Source organism: Bos taurus, chromosome 28 (genome assembly GCF_002263795.3).
Source record: "Bos taurus isolate L1 Dominette 01449 registration number 42190680 breed Hereford chromosome 28, ARS-UCD2.0, whole genome shotgun sequence".
NCBI classification, from domain to species: Eukaryota; Metazoa; Chordata; class Mammalia; order Artiodactyla; family Bovidae; genus Bos; species Bos taurus.
The window spans coordinates 6,177,393-6,190,709 of record NC_037355.1 but is presented as its reverse complement, the minus strand read 5'-3'; the positions used below and the strand labels follow the sequence as shown (position 1 = coordinate 6,190,709).

Here is a 13,317-nt window from a genome sequence, read left to right as displayed (position 1 = left end):
CTTCACAGGAATATATACCCCTATGTTTTGGGGAATAGGGGCATGATGCATCGTTTTAATGTTTATAGGTAAAGTCCTCTTTTATTTATGAAAAGTTTTAAATTAGAATTTAGAATATACTTTGGGTGCTATTACTTCTGTTCTTTGGGGACACTAACTGGTATATAAGGTTAAAAATTGATTTAGATAAATAATGGCCACCCACAGTGGTCTTCAGAAGACATGAACAAACTAATCAGGTGAATGCAGAAGTATCATTTTGGGGGCAAGCTTTCTGGAGTATTGAATTCACCCTTGATGAAAGTCTTGCTTTGCAGTGTCTGCAGTAGGCTATGGTTTACTTCATTTGATGCAGTGCTCTGGTGCCACCCAGTGTTACAGATGAATAAAGGCCATTCTGCCTTTTTTTCCCCTTTTTTCAATAACGACAGTAATAATAATTGGTGTTTTCTACTTCACGGAGAAGGCAATGGCACCCCACTCCAGTACTTTTGCCTGGAAAATCCCATGGACGGAGGAGCCTGGTAGGCTGCAGTCCATGGGGTTGCTAAGAGTCAGACACGACTGAACGACTTCACTTTCACTTTTCACTTTCATGCATTGGAGAAGGAAATGGCAACCCACTCCAGTGTTCTTGCCTGGAGAATCCCAGGCACGGGGGAGCCTGGTGGGCTGCCGTCTGTGGGGTCGCACAGAGTCGGACACGACTGAAGCGACTTAGCAGCAACAGCAATATGCAATTAAAAAGACAAAAATGTGTTTTATATGTTTACTCTTATGCATAACTAGGCATATTTGGGAAAATCTCAAGTTATCTCGGAGTGAAGAGTTAGTATTCTATTCACTAGGAATTTCTCCTAAATGCAGTCTTATTGTCCTTCTTTCCATGCTTCTCTGTGCCTACTGATTGAAGATTAGCCTATTTTTTCTCTGCTCTCTCCAAATTCTTTATGGACACTCTAAGTAATCCCTGAATATAAATAATCTTCACTTTACCTCCAACTCTGACACAAAAGTCCCTACGCCCTGCCTGCACTCCTCTGTGCTCCTTCTATATACATGTCCTCTACATCCTGGCATTATTCTTTCTACTGCAAAATTTTACCACAATTTTAAGACATTTCTAAAAATATCTTACTTCATATTTCTGACCTCTTAAAAAAAAAAAGGCTTACAGGTTTATGACTTTCAAGGTAATATAAAAAGTTTCAACAATAAAAGATAATCCATTCAAACCAGTCCCTCCTAAAGGAAATCAGTCCTGAACATTCATTGGAAGGACTGATGCTGAAGCTGAAGCTCCAATACTTTGGCCACTTGATGCGAAGAGCTGACTCATTGGAAAAGACCCTGATGTTGGGAAAGATTGAAGGTAGGAGGAGAAGGGGACGACAGAGGATGAGATGGTTGGATGACATCACTGACTTGATGGACATGAGTTTGAGTAAACTCTGGGAGTTGGTGATGGAAGGAATCCTAGTGTGCTGCAGTCCATGGGGTCTCAAACAGTCGGACATGACTGAGCGACTGAACTGAACTGATTCAAAAGAAGCCAAGGAAGAGATGAAGGAGGCAGCCACTCCAGATTGGTAGGTGGCAGGTTTAATAAGCAAGGGAACTTATATATGAGGCTTGTCATGGGTGGCTATAAGACAGGCAGATTGCCACAACTTCCTGCCAGAAACTTAAGAGTTTACATAGAGGCCATAATATATACAGTCTAGATGGTCTCAACCACATATTATTCTCTCAAGGCTGCATCCTTGAAGTGGCTCCTGGCATAGGAACAGTGGGCAGAATGTACAGTCCAACAGTCTGCCTTTCAATTTGTGTACCTCCATGGGTTTCCCGGATGGCTCAGCGGGTAAAGAATCTGCCTGCAGTGTAGGAGACACAGGAGACATGGGTTCAATCCTTGGGTCGGAAAGGCCCTCTGGAGAAGGAAATGGCTACCCACTCCAGTATGCTTGCCTGGAAAATCCCATGAACAGAGGAGCTTCCTGGGCTACAGTCTATGGGGTTGCAAAGAGTCAAACGTGACTGAGCAACTAACACACAGGCAAGCAACAGCAGATGTATATTCAGTCCTATTAAATGTACACACAGCACACTTAATTCTAAGTCTTTGTTGATTTGTCTGTCTCCTCTAGTAGTCTGTGAACTCCATGGTAGTGACTATATATATATATTTTGTACTTGCTTTCTCTGTCTTCAGCAAAATGCCTAGCACACAGAAGGTGCTCATTAAATATTTTGATGAATTGGGCATGAATGAATAAAGGCACTTCTTCAATGCAGGAACAGATCTGCTGCATGGCTATTCCTCCTAGACCGAAGCACATGAGATGATCCTCTAGTGTGGATCTTTCCTGTGGAGTTGATTGATTGACTCATTAAACATTTATAGAGAGCCTGATAGGTTTCAAGCAATGAGTCCATATAAAAACAAGTATAGTATCCTCTGAGTCTATGAGAAAATGATTTTTCCAGTACAGAAAGCAGCATGAGTACGTTTTGGTTAGTCATTCCTGCAGATGAATGCTGAATAGATTAAGGAGTGGTTAAAACTGAGTGTGAGTTTGGACTTACATGTCCCAGACCTGCTCCCCAGGATGGCCCTTGCCTGGTTTCATTTCTGCACAGGGGGGCTGTGTGCCTGTCCTGGGCCTGCCTAAGGCAGCCACGTACTAAAGCTGCTGCAGACTAGAGCACAGCCAGGGCACGCACAGGTGCGCATGTCAGGTGAGGTAAGCATGAGGCAGAAAAGGCATGTTTTGAGGATCTTGGCACCTTCTAATCCTTCAAAGATTCTAACTCACACAAGGCTTCATCTAGTCGTTCCTAAGGAAAACAAATTCCCTTTTATCTCCAGCTTCCCAAAACTTGTTCTCTTCAACAATATGAAGCTCATTTACTTTAGGTTATCAATTACTAATGATGAGGACTTCCTTCCTTTATTCTGAGAAAGCAAGTTCCTCTTAATTTCTTCCCTCTCCAAAGCCTGCTTTCAGAAGAGAATCTGAAATTTCTCTACTATAAAAGGTCAAAGATTATTAGTTCAGTGATACCTTTCTAGTGGATCTTCCTCTCTAAATAGTATACCCAATGGATGCCTGAGATTATGTTCTAGGAAACACGTAAAAAGACAAGCAAACTGAGGCTTCTGAAATTATTCCCAAAAGGTGGTTATTTTCTTTATCTTTCAAGGTGAAGAAAGTGTCGGGGGTGGGTGGGGAGTAAAAAAAATCAGGGAGGAAAAAGCTCAGTGTCAAGGGCAGAGGTAGAGTTTAGCTAAAAGAACGTCTGAGGTCAGCGGTTAATTAAGGAGAACGAAACCGTGCAGGCAGTGCTCAGAGGAGGAAATTACATTGAGTGATGTGTGACAGGAGCTGGAGTTACATAACTATTTTGGTGCAGGCTGCAAAAAAAGGAACTTGTCCTGGTTTATCTCTTCTGCATTAGAACAGCTTTGATTTTTAAGCCTTTCACATTCCCTATTAGAAAGATGGGGGCCAAAATGAGGGGAGAGTGGGCAGAGGCAAAAAAAGAGGCTGGAGGGGCTCCAAAATTCTTCTTTCCCCGCCTCCCCGCCCCCCGTCCCCGCCGCAACCGCGCACCTCCCCTCCCCCGCCACCGGGAAAGCGATGGAGGAACTCTGGGCGGGCTCTGGGAGGAGCCTTTGGAGCATCCTCAGAGCAGCCGCCTCTGAGCACCATGGGAAAATCCTTCCTCCCTCGGACATGGCGCCCACCTGCCCGGTGGCAGCAGCCGGCTCCGGCGCCGCGATTCGCGGGTCCGGGCAGAAAGGCAGTTGGAGTTTCGGTCGTGGGGCGGAAGGAGCTGGAGGGGGCGGGGGCGGGGACGGTGGCGGTGACGCCGCCCGAGGGCCCGCGTGTTAAAGCTGAGGGCGTCCGGGCGGCGGGCAGCGGGCAGCGGGCAGCGCGGCGCGTGCTGGCCCCGGCGCTCAGTCATGGGGTCCCAGGTGCTGCAGCTGCTCCGGCAGGGCGTGTGGGCCGCGCTCACCGGGGGCTGGTACCACGACCCCGATCAGAGCAAGTTCACCAACAGCTGCCACCTCTACCTGTGGCTGTTCCTGTTCCTGCTGCCCCTGGCTTTGCACCTGGTGAGTGGGGGTTGGGGGCCGGTCAAGCCTTGGGGAAGCCTGCGAGTCTGCCTTCAGGATGGAAAGGATTGGCAGTGATTCCTAAGAGCTGGAATGGAGAAAGTCTTCAGGAATTTGGTACAGAGAAAGTACAGGGAAAGGATCAGGGAGTGACTCCCCCAGCAGAAGTAGAAAGGACTTTGGGGGCTCTGGGACTCATTAAGAATTGATGCTAGCTGTTCCGATGAGTCAGACTCTGCTTGTCGCTGTGCAGTGTAGAACCGATTTTATATGTGAACAGCCCCAGGCCCCTTGGCTGGGTAGCTTAGGACAATATTTAGCCTAAGATGCTGTGCATGATAGCCAGAAGGCAAAATAAAATGTTAAAAGCAAAGCTATTTCGGTTGTTAATCTGCTACCCCTTTTTTTTCCCTTTCCTGTTTTGCTTTGGGAAGGCAGGTTCAATGATCAATTACTCCATTTGCAGTTTCCACACCACTCTGTAAAGAAATCTGTAGAAAAAAGTAATGATGAAGAAATCTACTGTAATTTATTTGACCCTTTAGTGAGGTTACACAGTTGACTGCTTGCTGAATAAGTGCATAGATGACCTTCATAGGTAAACAAACCCAGTGGAAACAGTGTTTAACCCTCTTTGAAAAGCTCTACAAGTAAGGTGCTCCAGGTGATATGAGATGTGTTTGGAATCGAATTTTGATATGCCTATTGAAGGACTTAATTTCTAAAACATAACTTGATCATGTTCTCCACAGGAAAAATCTTCAGTGAGTTTGCATGGCTGACAGAGTCCCATGTTGCCATTAGAGGTTGTCTGTGATTTCATTCCTATTTACTCTTTCTGTTAGTTTATCCATAGGATCAGAATTCTGGCTCTGAAGTCAGGCTGCCTACATTAAATTCTGGGTTCACTCCTTATTAGTTCTGTGAGCAAGTTACTTTTACTTTATCTGATTAAAAAACTTTTGTCCTTAAAATGAGAAAAATACTAGAACAGTGTTGTTTTGGGGCTTATATCAACATGTAAAGCTATCCATCTTTCTGGCTTTTGACCTGGGATTGGATGCAGACCTGGTGTATATTTCTGTTTGGCTACTTATTAGTTGTTTGACCTGTTCTTGGTCAAACTAACTAAATCTTAGTTTGTCACCCCTTAAAATAGATGTGATAATGACCATTTCATGGGAAGAATAAGTAAAATTTCATGTAAAAAACACTTAATAAAATGGCTGATCCTTGGAGACCCTTTAATAAATTTGTTTCCTTTTCTTGTGTGACCTTATCCTTCATGTTTTCATGGGATTGAGTTCCCCATGTTTTCTCTTTGCCTAGAGGGGCAGCACAGGGGAGAGATGAGCCAAACTTGGGTTCAGTTCTGGTTCTTCTGCTCACTGGTTGTGTGAGCTTGCAATTCCTGGTTTGTGTACCCAATAGTAGCAGCCTTACAGGGTTCATAGGAGGATTGAATGAATTAATGAATAGAGGACTGAATGAATTAGTTAACAGTTGATTGAATGAATGAATCAAACTACTTCTCAGTACTGTTTTTTCCTCACATCATTCACTTGCCAAAATCTGTCCATTCTTCAAAACCCAGTGGAATGGCCATTTCTGTCTAGGTATCCTTGTTTCCACTTATCTAGAATTAATTTCTTTTCTCTCTTGCCCTAATACCATTCTCTATTTACTGTCAGTACTGTGGGGTATTTTGAATTCTGTACTTAGTTGTTGGAACATGTATTTTAGCTCTACTCATGGATTGTGAGCTTTTTGAGGACATGGGTTTTGATTTTGTTGATTCATCTTGGTTTTCCTTGTTGTACCTAGCAGAGTGCCCTGTATTTGGTTAGCAGTGATCTAATACATAATAAATGGGTGGAAATAAAATCAATCTTCCTGTCCTTCTGTTCCAGTCAGTATTAGGTTGTCTATCTCACAGTACATTCTGAGTATTTCCTGATAATGAAAGCAATACATACTTCACTTCTAATCCCACTCCTCAGCAACAACCAAATTAATGTTTAATATAATTCCTGCAGATTTTTTTTAATGAATATGGGCTCCTTTTTGCATAACTCCTTTTAAGATTTGATGTATGTGTATAATCAGAACCCTTAATTTCTACCTAATTATGCTTCATTGAGTAGCTTGATTTCTACTTTATATTTGTGAATAGGAAATTGTCCTTAGCTAAATTTCTCTTTAATGATATTTCAAAGTAATTTTTGGCTAAATCTCAAGAGTTTAGAAATCAAAAAAGTGATACCTTAAATATTTTTGTATCGGGTTTTCTGGATCAAACCAGTTATACTGAAATTTTTATATATTTATGCCATTGTGCTTTTAATCATTACAGAATCATTTAATGTGAGTGTATTCATTATATTGCTGTTTTCTAATAAGAATAAGATAACCTATCTTATTGAAAAAAGTGCAGGTAGTCCTTTTCTTGCTCTGGTCTTCTGGTTTCTGGAACTTAATTTAGAAACAAAAGATCCTTCTTCCCCAGTGGAGGATTCTGTTCTCTGGGTTTGGATGCCTAAATATATTTTTCTGCACTTCAGTGCTGCCTGAGATTGTCACCATCCTTCTCAGTTTGTTCCACTTATGAGAACATAATCCAGAAAGATCCCTGGCTGCTTGCTGATAGCAGGGACATATAAAGTTCTGTTATTTAAGGGAAACTGAACTTTTCTGGGCTTTTCATAATTTGTTTAAACGTGCTTAGTCAAGACAGTTGCTCTGTAAGAAGAATCCAGCCTTTAATTTAATGGGGACTTTGAATAGGGAAATACAGTTTTTGTTATTAATTATCAAAGCAAACTAATCTGTAAGCCCCAGCATTTATTTAGGTCCAGGTAGAAAATAGGTTATTTATTAGCCTTCATAAACTATATATTTTCAAGAAATGCTTAAAATACATACCTAAAAACAAAGGTCATTTTAGAGCGTTTGAGAAGAGTTTTACTTGGATTTATTATCAGCTTAATTTTAGTTTGGGCAAGCTGAAAGATCCATTTGTCGTCAGAGATGTTTGGGTTCTCATTTATTACATGTGTTCTTATATTTATTCTTTGAAGATTCATGTAGAGCTTTAAAATGGGAGCACCCTGGGCATGATTCTGACCCAGAATAAGTTCTGGCAGCACCAGACTAGTGTCAAAAGATGTCCTTGCCCTATTACTTATCAATTGTGTGATTTTGTGCAAGTCTCTTCACTTCTCTGGGCCTCAGTTTTCTCATCTGTGAAATGGGGATTTTTTTTTTTTTTTTTAGATTAAGCCACTGAGATCCAGAGGGCATAGGTTACTTGCCCAAGGCCATCTAGATAGTTGGTAGTAAAATTCAGAATTTTAGCTGAGGTCCTGTTGTCTCCAAGTCTTTGGCCTTGTCATAGCACTGTGTTACCTGACCTGATACACTGATATACAAGAGAGAACTTGAACTCCCTGAAGCAGTGACCCGTCCTCAAGTGAAGTTCTGAGCATCTGGAGGTGGTAAGGTCAACCTGAATACAGGAAAAAATGGGGTGGAAACTTTACATTCTTTAAGATCTCATATAAGGCATTATATATTTTTATTCTTTATTTTATGTTTGTGGCTTTGTTTTTCCTCAGTTTTTTTGTCTTTTAGCCAGACTTACTTGGCTTCCCAGGTGACACTCATGGTTACGAACCTGCCTGCCAATGCAGTAGACATGAGACGAGGGTTTGATCTCTGGGTTGGGAAGGGCCCCTGGAGGAAGGCACGGCTCCCCACTACCCGCAAGTACTCTTGCCTGGAGAATCCCACGGACAGAGGAAGCTGGCGGGCTACAGTCCATGGGGTCGCACAGAGTCGGACACGGCTGAGGTGACTTAGCATGCAGGCATTCTGTTTCCAGTTCTGCTTTTTAATTTAAACTTGAAGACTGTTTGTTTGGATAAACACCACTTCGTTTCTAATTGCTGTAATGATAATAAAGTGGGTCTTGTCAGGGGCCGTGTCGCACCAGACATACAGTGGGTGGTCTGTGCACAGTGGTCGTCATTGTCACACCTAGCTGGTAACTCTTCTATCATGGTCTGTGACCACCCGCCATTTGGGTACATAACTATTTTTCTTTAGGTTCTGTATTTCTTTGGCTACCCATTTTCGCTCCTGCTTCTAACACAGAAGATACCTTTATGTGAATTATGGAAAGGTGGTCTGTCCCAAAAGACACCCTTTCCTGGCTCTGGACCTGGGGGCTGGACTTCAGTCACCATGTAACCCTGTCAGCTGGAGGCCTTTGTACAGTATGCAGCCTGCACACCCTGACCTGTCCATTGGATTGTTGTTACTTTGTTGGACTGTTTGGTATGCTGCTGGTCCCAGAGGGCACCTCTCACCCTGCTCAGTCCTAGCGCTCATATTCAGCTTCATGACAAAGGCTTTTTCTGCTGTTGAATCACATGGTTCATACTTAGTCTTCTTTGATTTGTAGAAGCTTTTTGTCTGGTGCTTCTACTTCTGGTGACTTTATTTGTACTCACATTGAGATGCTTGATGCTTTACACTTTCCCGTAATCCACACGAATGTCTGAACTTCTTTCTTTCTCCTCTCAGCTGCCTGCTTGAAGGCATTCTTCCCTGGTCCCTGGGCTTCCAAAGAAGTGCAGACCCGAGCCTTCTAGACTCGGGCTGAATGCCATCCCTTGCAGTTGTCTGAAAAATTTTGCCACTCCAGATCATTGTTGGACTGTGTGTACAAAGAGCTTGGCTCCATGGGGTCTTTGCTTTCCTGGTACAAGCACTTTTACCAGAGATGTCCCTCTCTGTTGGGCATCCTAGGGCAGTCGTCTTCAATCTTTTCAAGTTAATATGGCCTTTCTTGAGTGACCTTGTCACCTTCTGCAAAATTCCTTCTGCTCTTCCTCATCTTCTGCCATTTAGACACATGAACGTCTGCCAGCCACTTGTGTTTTTGTGTCTGTGATTAAAAAAAAAGCACCTGCCGTGTTCTAGGATGTCAGCCTCCGCAACACTTTCCAAAAAGAGTATTCTTCCTCGCTTTTCTTTCTTTCAAATATTGCAAGTTCATGACTAATGTTCTGGTGGAAAAATTTATTATGTCCCCAAACTCACCTGCACTTCCCTTTCTCCCAATTAGTGACTAGTTTTATTTGGATGCCACTCTCTGTAGACATATTGTTATTTTTCCAATTGTAATGTTCAATACTTATTTAATACCCTTGGTGTGATTTCTTTTGCGTGGAAGGTGATACTTATCAGGAGATTGTTGTTTTCTGATTTTAACCATTTGGTGTCTCAGATTATTCCTTTTACGGTTTAACCAACTTTATTGTCATTTTTTCTACTCTAAATCTCTTTTCTACATCCTACAGAAGAAAAAAATGGACTAGTACTTTTTTAAAATTTTAATTTAATTTAATTTCTTATTGGAATATAATTGCTTTACAATGTTGTGTTAGTTTCTGCTATACAACAATGATATATGTACACATATATCCCCTCCCTCTTGAGCTCCCTGCCAGCCCCCCATCCCACCCCACTAGGTCATCATAGAGCACCAAGCTGAGCTCCGTGTACAATAAAGCATCTTCCCACTAGCTCTCTGTTTTACACATGGTAGTATATATGTGTCAGTCCTACTCTCCCAATTGTCCTACCCTCTTCTTCTCCCACCCTCCGTGTCTACAAGTCCATTCTCTACATCTGTGTCTCTATTCAGTTCATTTCAGTTCAGTTGCCCAGTCATGTCCGACTCTTTGCAACCCCATGAACCACAGCATGCCAGGCCTCCCTGTCTATCACCAACTCCCGGAGTCCACACAAACCCATGTCCATTGAGTTGGTGATGCCATCCAGCCATCTCATCCTCTGTCGTCCCCTTCTCCTCCTGCCCTCAATCCCTCCCAGCATCAGGGTCTTTTCAAATGAGTCAGCTCTCTGCATCAGGTGGCCAAAGTATTGGAGTTTCAGCTTCAACATCAGTCCTTCCAATGAACTCCCAGGGCTGATCTCCTTTAGAATGGACTGGTTGGATCTCCTTGCAGTCCAAAGGATACTCAAGAATCTTCTCCAACACCACAGTTCAAAAGCATCAATTCTTCAGCGCTCAGCTTTCTTTATAGTCCAACTCTCACATCCATACACGACCACTGGAAAAACCATAGCCTTGTCTAGATGGACCTTTGTAGACAAAGTAATGTCTCTGCTTTTTAATATGCTGTCTAGGTTGATCATAACTTTCCTTCCAAGGAGTAAGCATCTTTTAATTTCATGGCTGCAATCACTGTCTGCAGTGATTTTGGAGCCCAGAAAAATAAAGTCAGCCACTGTTTCCACTGTTTCCCCACCTATTTGCCGTGAAGTGATGAGACCAGATGCCATGATCTTCGTTTTATGAATGTTGAGTTTTAAGCCTACTTTTTCACTCATCCATCAAGAGGCTCTTTAGTTCTTCTTCACTTTCTGCTATAAAGGTGGTGTCATCTGCATATCTGAGGTTATTGATATTTCTCCCAGAAATCTTGATTCCATCTTGTGTTTCTTCCAGCCCAGCATTTCTCATGATGTACTCTGCACATAAATTAAATAAGCAGGGTAACAATATACAGCCTTGATGTCTCTATTCCTGACCTGCAAATAGGTGTATCTGTACCAAAAAATGGACTAATTCTTAATGGTATTCAAAAGTTTTCCTTTTTTTCTGATGGATTTCTCACCTTTAGCATTGCTATTATTATAGGTAATATAACAGCCAGCACTCACTGAGCACATACAGACTGGCACTGTTGGAAGAGCTCTACGTGAACTAAAGCATCTCCTCCCCTCAGTGAACCGGAGAGCCACTGTCATTATCCCCACTTTACAGTTGATGAAACTGGCATGGAGAGGTTGGTTAAGAAGTTTCACAATCCATGGCTAGTTGTGACCTAACCAGAATTGGAGCCCAGCAGTTGGAGTTGGTACTCACTCAGCCATACCACCTCTAATCCAGGTAATTTCACAAGTTAACTTTTCCTGCATAGTCCTTTGCACACGCTTAGTGTCTGGATCTCTTCATGCCAGTGTGCAGAATGTTTTGCAAGAGGGGATCTATTTTTTGCACTTTGGCATGAAGAGATCCAACCACTGAGTATGTGCAAAGGACTGTGTAGGGAAAGGTACCTTCCCTCCCACATTTGTCTCCAGTATGTTTTTTGAGGGGCAGCCACCATGTCCTGTCTCTTGTGTGTTCTTCCAAGTGACACTTGGTCCCATGTGACTGCGTTTGACTTTGGGGTTCTGAGGTTTAATCCCAAAGCAGCCTTCTTTGTCATCCACTCTCCTTTTAATTTGCTCTGTAGAGAGTTCTTTCTCTACTCTTAGATAAAAATGTACAAGGCCCTTGACTTCAGGTCACAGATAATACAAGGCCTTACAGTTGCTTTAATAACAAAACACAGATTTGATTGGGATTTCAGTTTGTCCAATTCCATATGGTGATGCCAGGCTTCAGGGATATGAGGATGGCCCGGTCTTTTTTCACTTTTCTCTCTCACACATTGGCTGATGTTCTAATGCCTTTGGCATCGAAGAGTAGGAAAGTTCTTTGTTAACCAGTGTGGTGGTAATCTAGCTGTCAGCTTTTGAAACATGGCTCACGTTTCCAGCTGACTCTCTCCAGTGAGGTCCCTTCACATGTCCTGTAGAGACCCTGTTCTCCTTGCCAGGTTTCTCCTACCCAGTTTCCTTGAGGAGGGCTGCTGTATCTCTATTCTGCCTGGTTGCTTACTCCTTCCACAGTTCTTTGGCATGTGGCAGTCCACCCCAGATTTCTTTTGGTCCAGGGCCCCTCTGAACTTCTAAAGCAAACCCTGAAGTCATTTGCACACACAGTCTATGCAAATACTCACATATTCTCTCCATGAACAGACTGGGAGGGCAACCAAACCCCAGCATACCAACTTCTCCTTCATCCCTCCATCAGAGCAACTAGCCAGCCAGTTTCTCATCTTTTAGTTCTTCTGGGAAAAATCAGGCACCATACTTCCTGCCCTAATTGTCAGGACCATAATAAGACTCTGAGTGATCCCACCAAAGCCTTTCTCCTGGTTGTGTGGGAGAGATACACAGGACTCACTGAATACCAATGGGGCCCTCCAACAATCTTCATGAGTCCTCTCATTCTGGACTCCATTACATCCTCACTTTGGGTGAGGGGTTTTAGGGTCATCTTGCTCATTGTCATAACCTATTTAGAAGTTTCTGGATATGCTTTGTTCCAGAAGTTGTCCTGGAACCTGATATCTATCCTACCTTGGCTGTTTGGTCAGCACTGCCGGTTCACTATTTTTGTGTACGGCCATTTATCTGTACTACTTCTCCTTGTTTTATCCACTTTATTTTGGGGAGAATTCCATGAAGAGCTATTTCATTATTTTTAATGTCAGCATGGTATGCCACTGTGTGAGTAAAGAGTGATTTATTTGACCTGTCCCCTATGAAGACTAGAGCTTCGGCTGGTGGCTCAGATGGTAAAGAATCTGATGATGGTGCAGGAGACCTGGGTGTGATCCCTGGTTTGGGAAGATCCCCTGAGAAGGAAATGGCTACCCACTCCAGGATTCTTGGTTGGAGAATTCCATGGACAGAGGAGCCTGGCAGGTTACAGTCCATGGGGTCACAAAGAGTCAGACATGACCGAGAGACTTAAACTATGAAGATTATTAAGCTTTTCAGATAATATCTAACATTGTCTATTTGAATTGTTTCTTTCAGGATTTGAGCATGTATATAACAGTCAGGATATGCTGATTTGTGCTGATGTAACAACCTCAAAATCTCCCTGGTTTTACCATTTTTAAAAAATTGGTATTGTATGTCCAACATGGTTAGTTGGGAATGGAGAGCATGGTTAGGAGGGGGTCCTGCTTATCACAGGCATGTAGATTTCCAGGCTACATGCCCATTGCACTCAGACTTTTCTTCGTCAGGACTTTCCTGTACTACAAGGGCAATGGAAAGTACGGTCCTACTGTGTGACCAGAAAAGAAGTGGACCTATTTGTTGGACCTCTGTCTACTACATCAAAGTGCCAAGTGTTCAGCTGGGTATTGGGGAAACAACAGGCTAATGATACATTGGTATCTCTCCTTGTTAACAGGTAAAGATAAACAGTTATAAATAACACAGTGATAACTTATTTCAAGGGAAGTGCAAGATGCTTT

At 42.8% G+C, this 13,317-nt stretch overlaps 1 protein-coding gene across 2 annotated transcripts in view; it reads left to right on the top strand.

Moving 5' to 3' along the window:
- The first annotated feature begins 3,848 nt into the window (after positions 1 to 3,848).
- The window catches only part of PCNX2 (pecanex 2), a 310,678-nt gene continuing 301,209 nt past the window's right edge, over positions 3,849 to 13,317 (top strand). For both annotated transcript variants that reach the window (XM_002698790.7, XM_005226237.5), the window contains exon 1: positions 3,849 to 4,123. In XM_002698790.7, the coding sequence (XP_002698836.1) occupies positions 3,971 to 4,123 (153 nt within the window). In that variant the 5' untranslated portion in view covers positions 3,849 to 3,970. The remainder of the gene's footprint in view (positions 4,124 to 13,317) is intronic.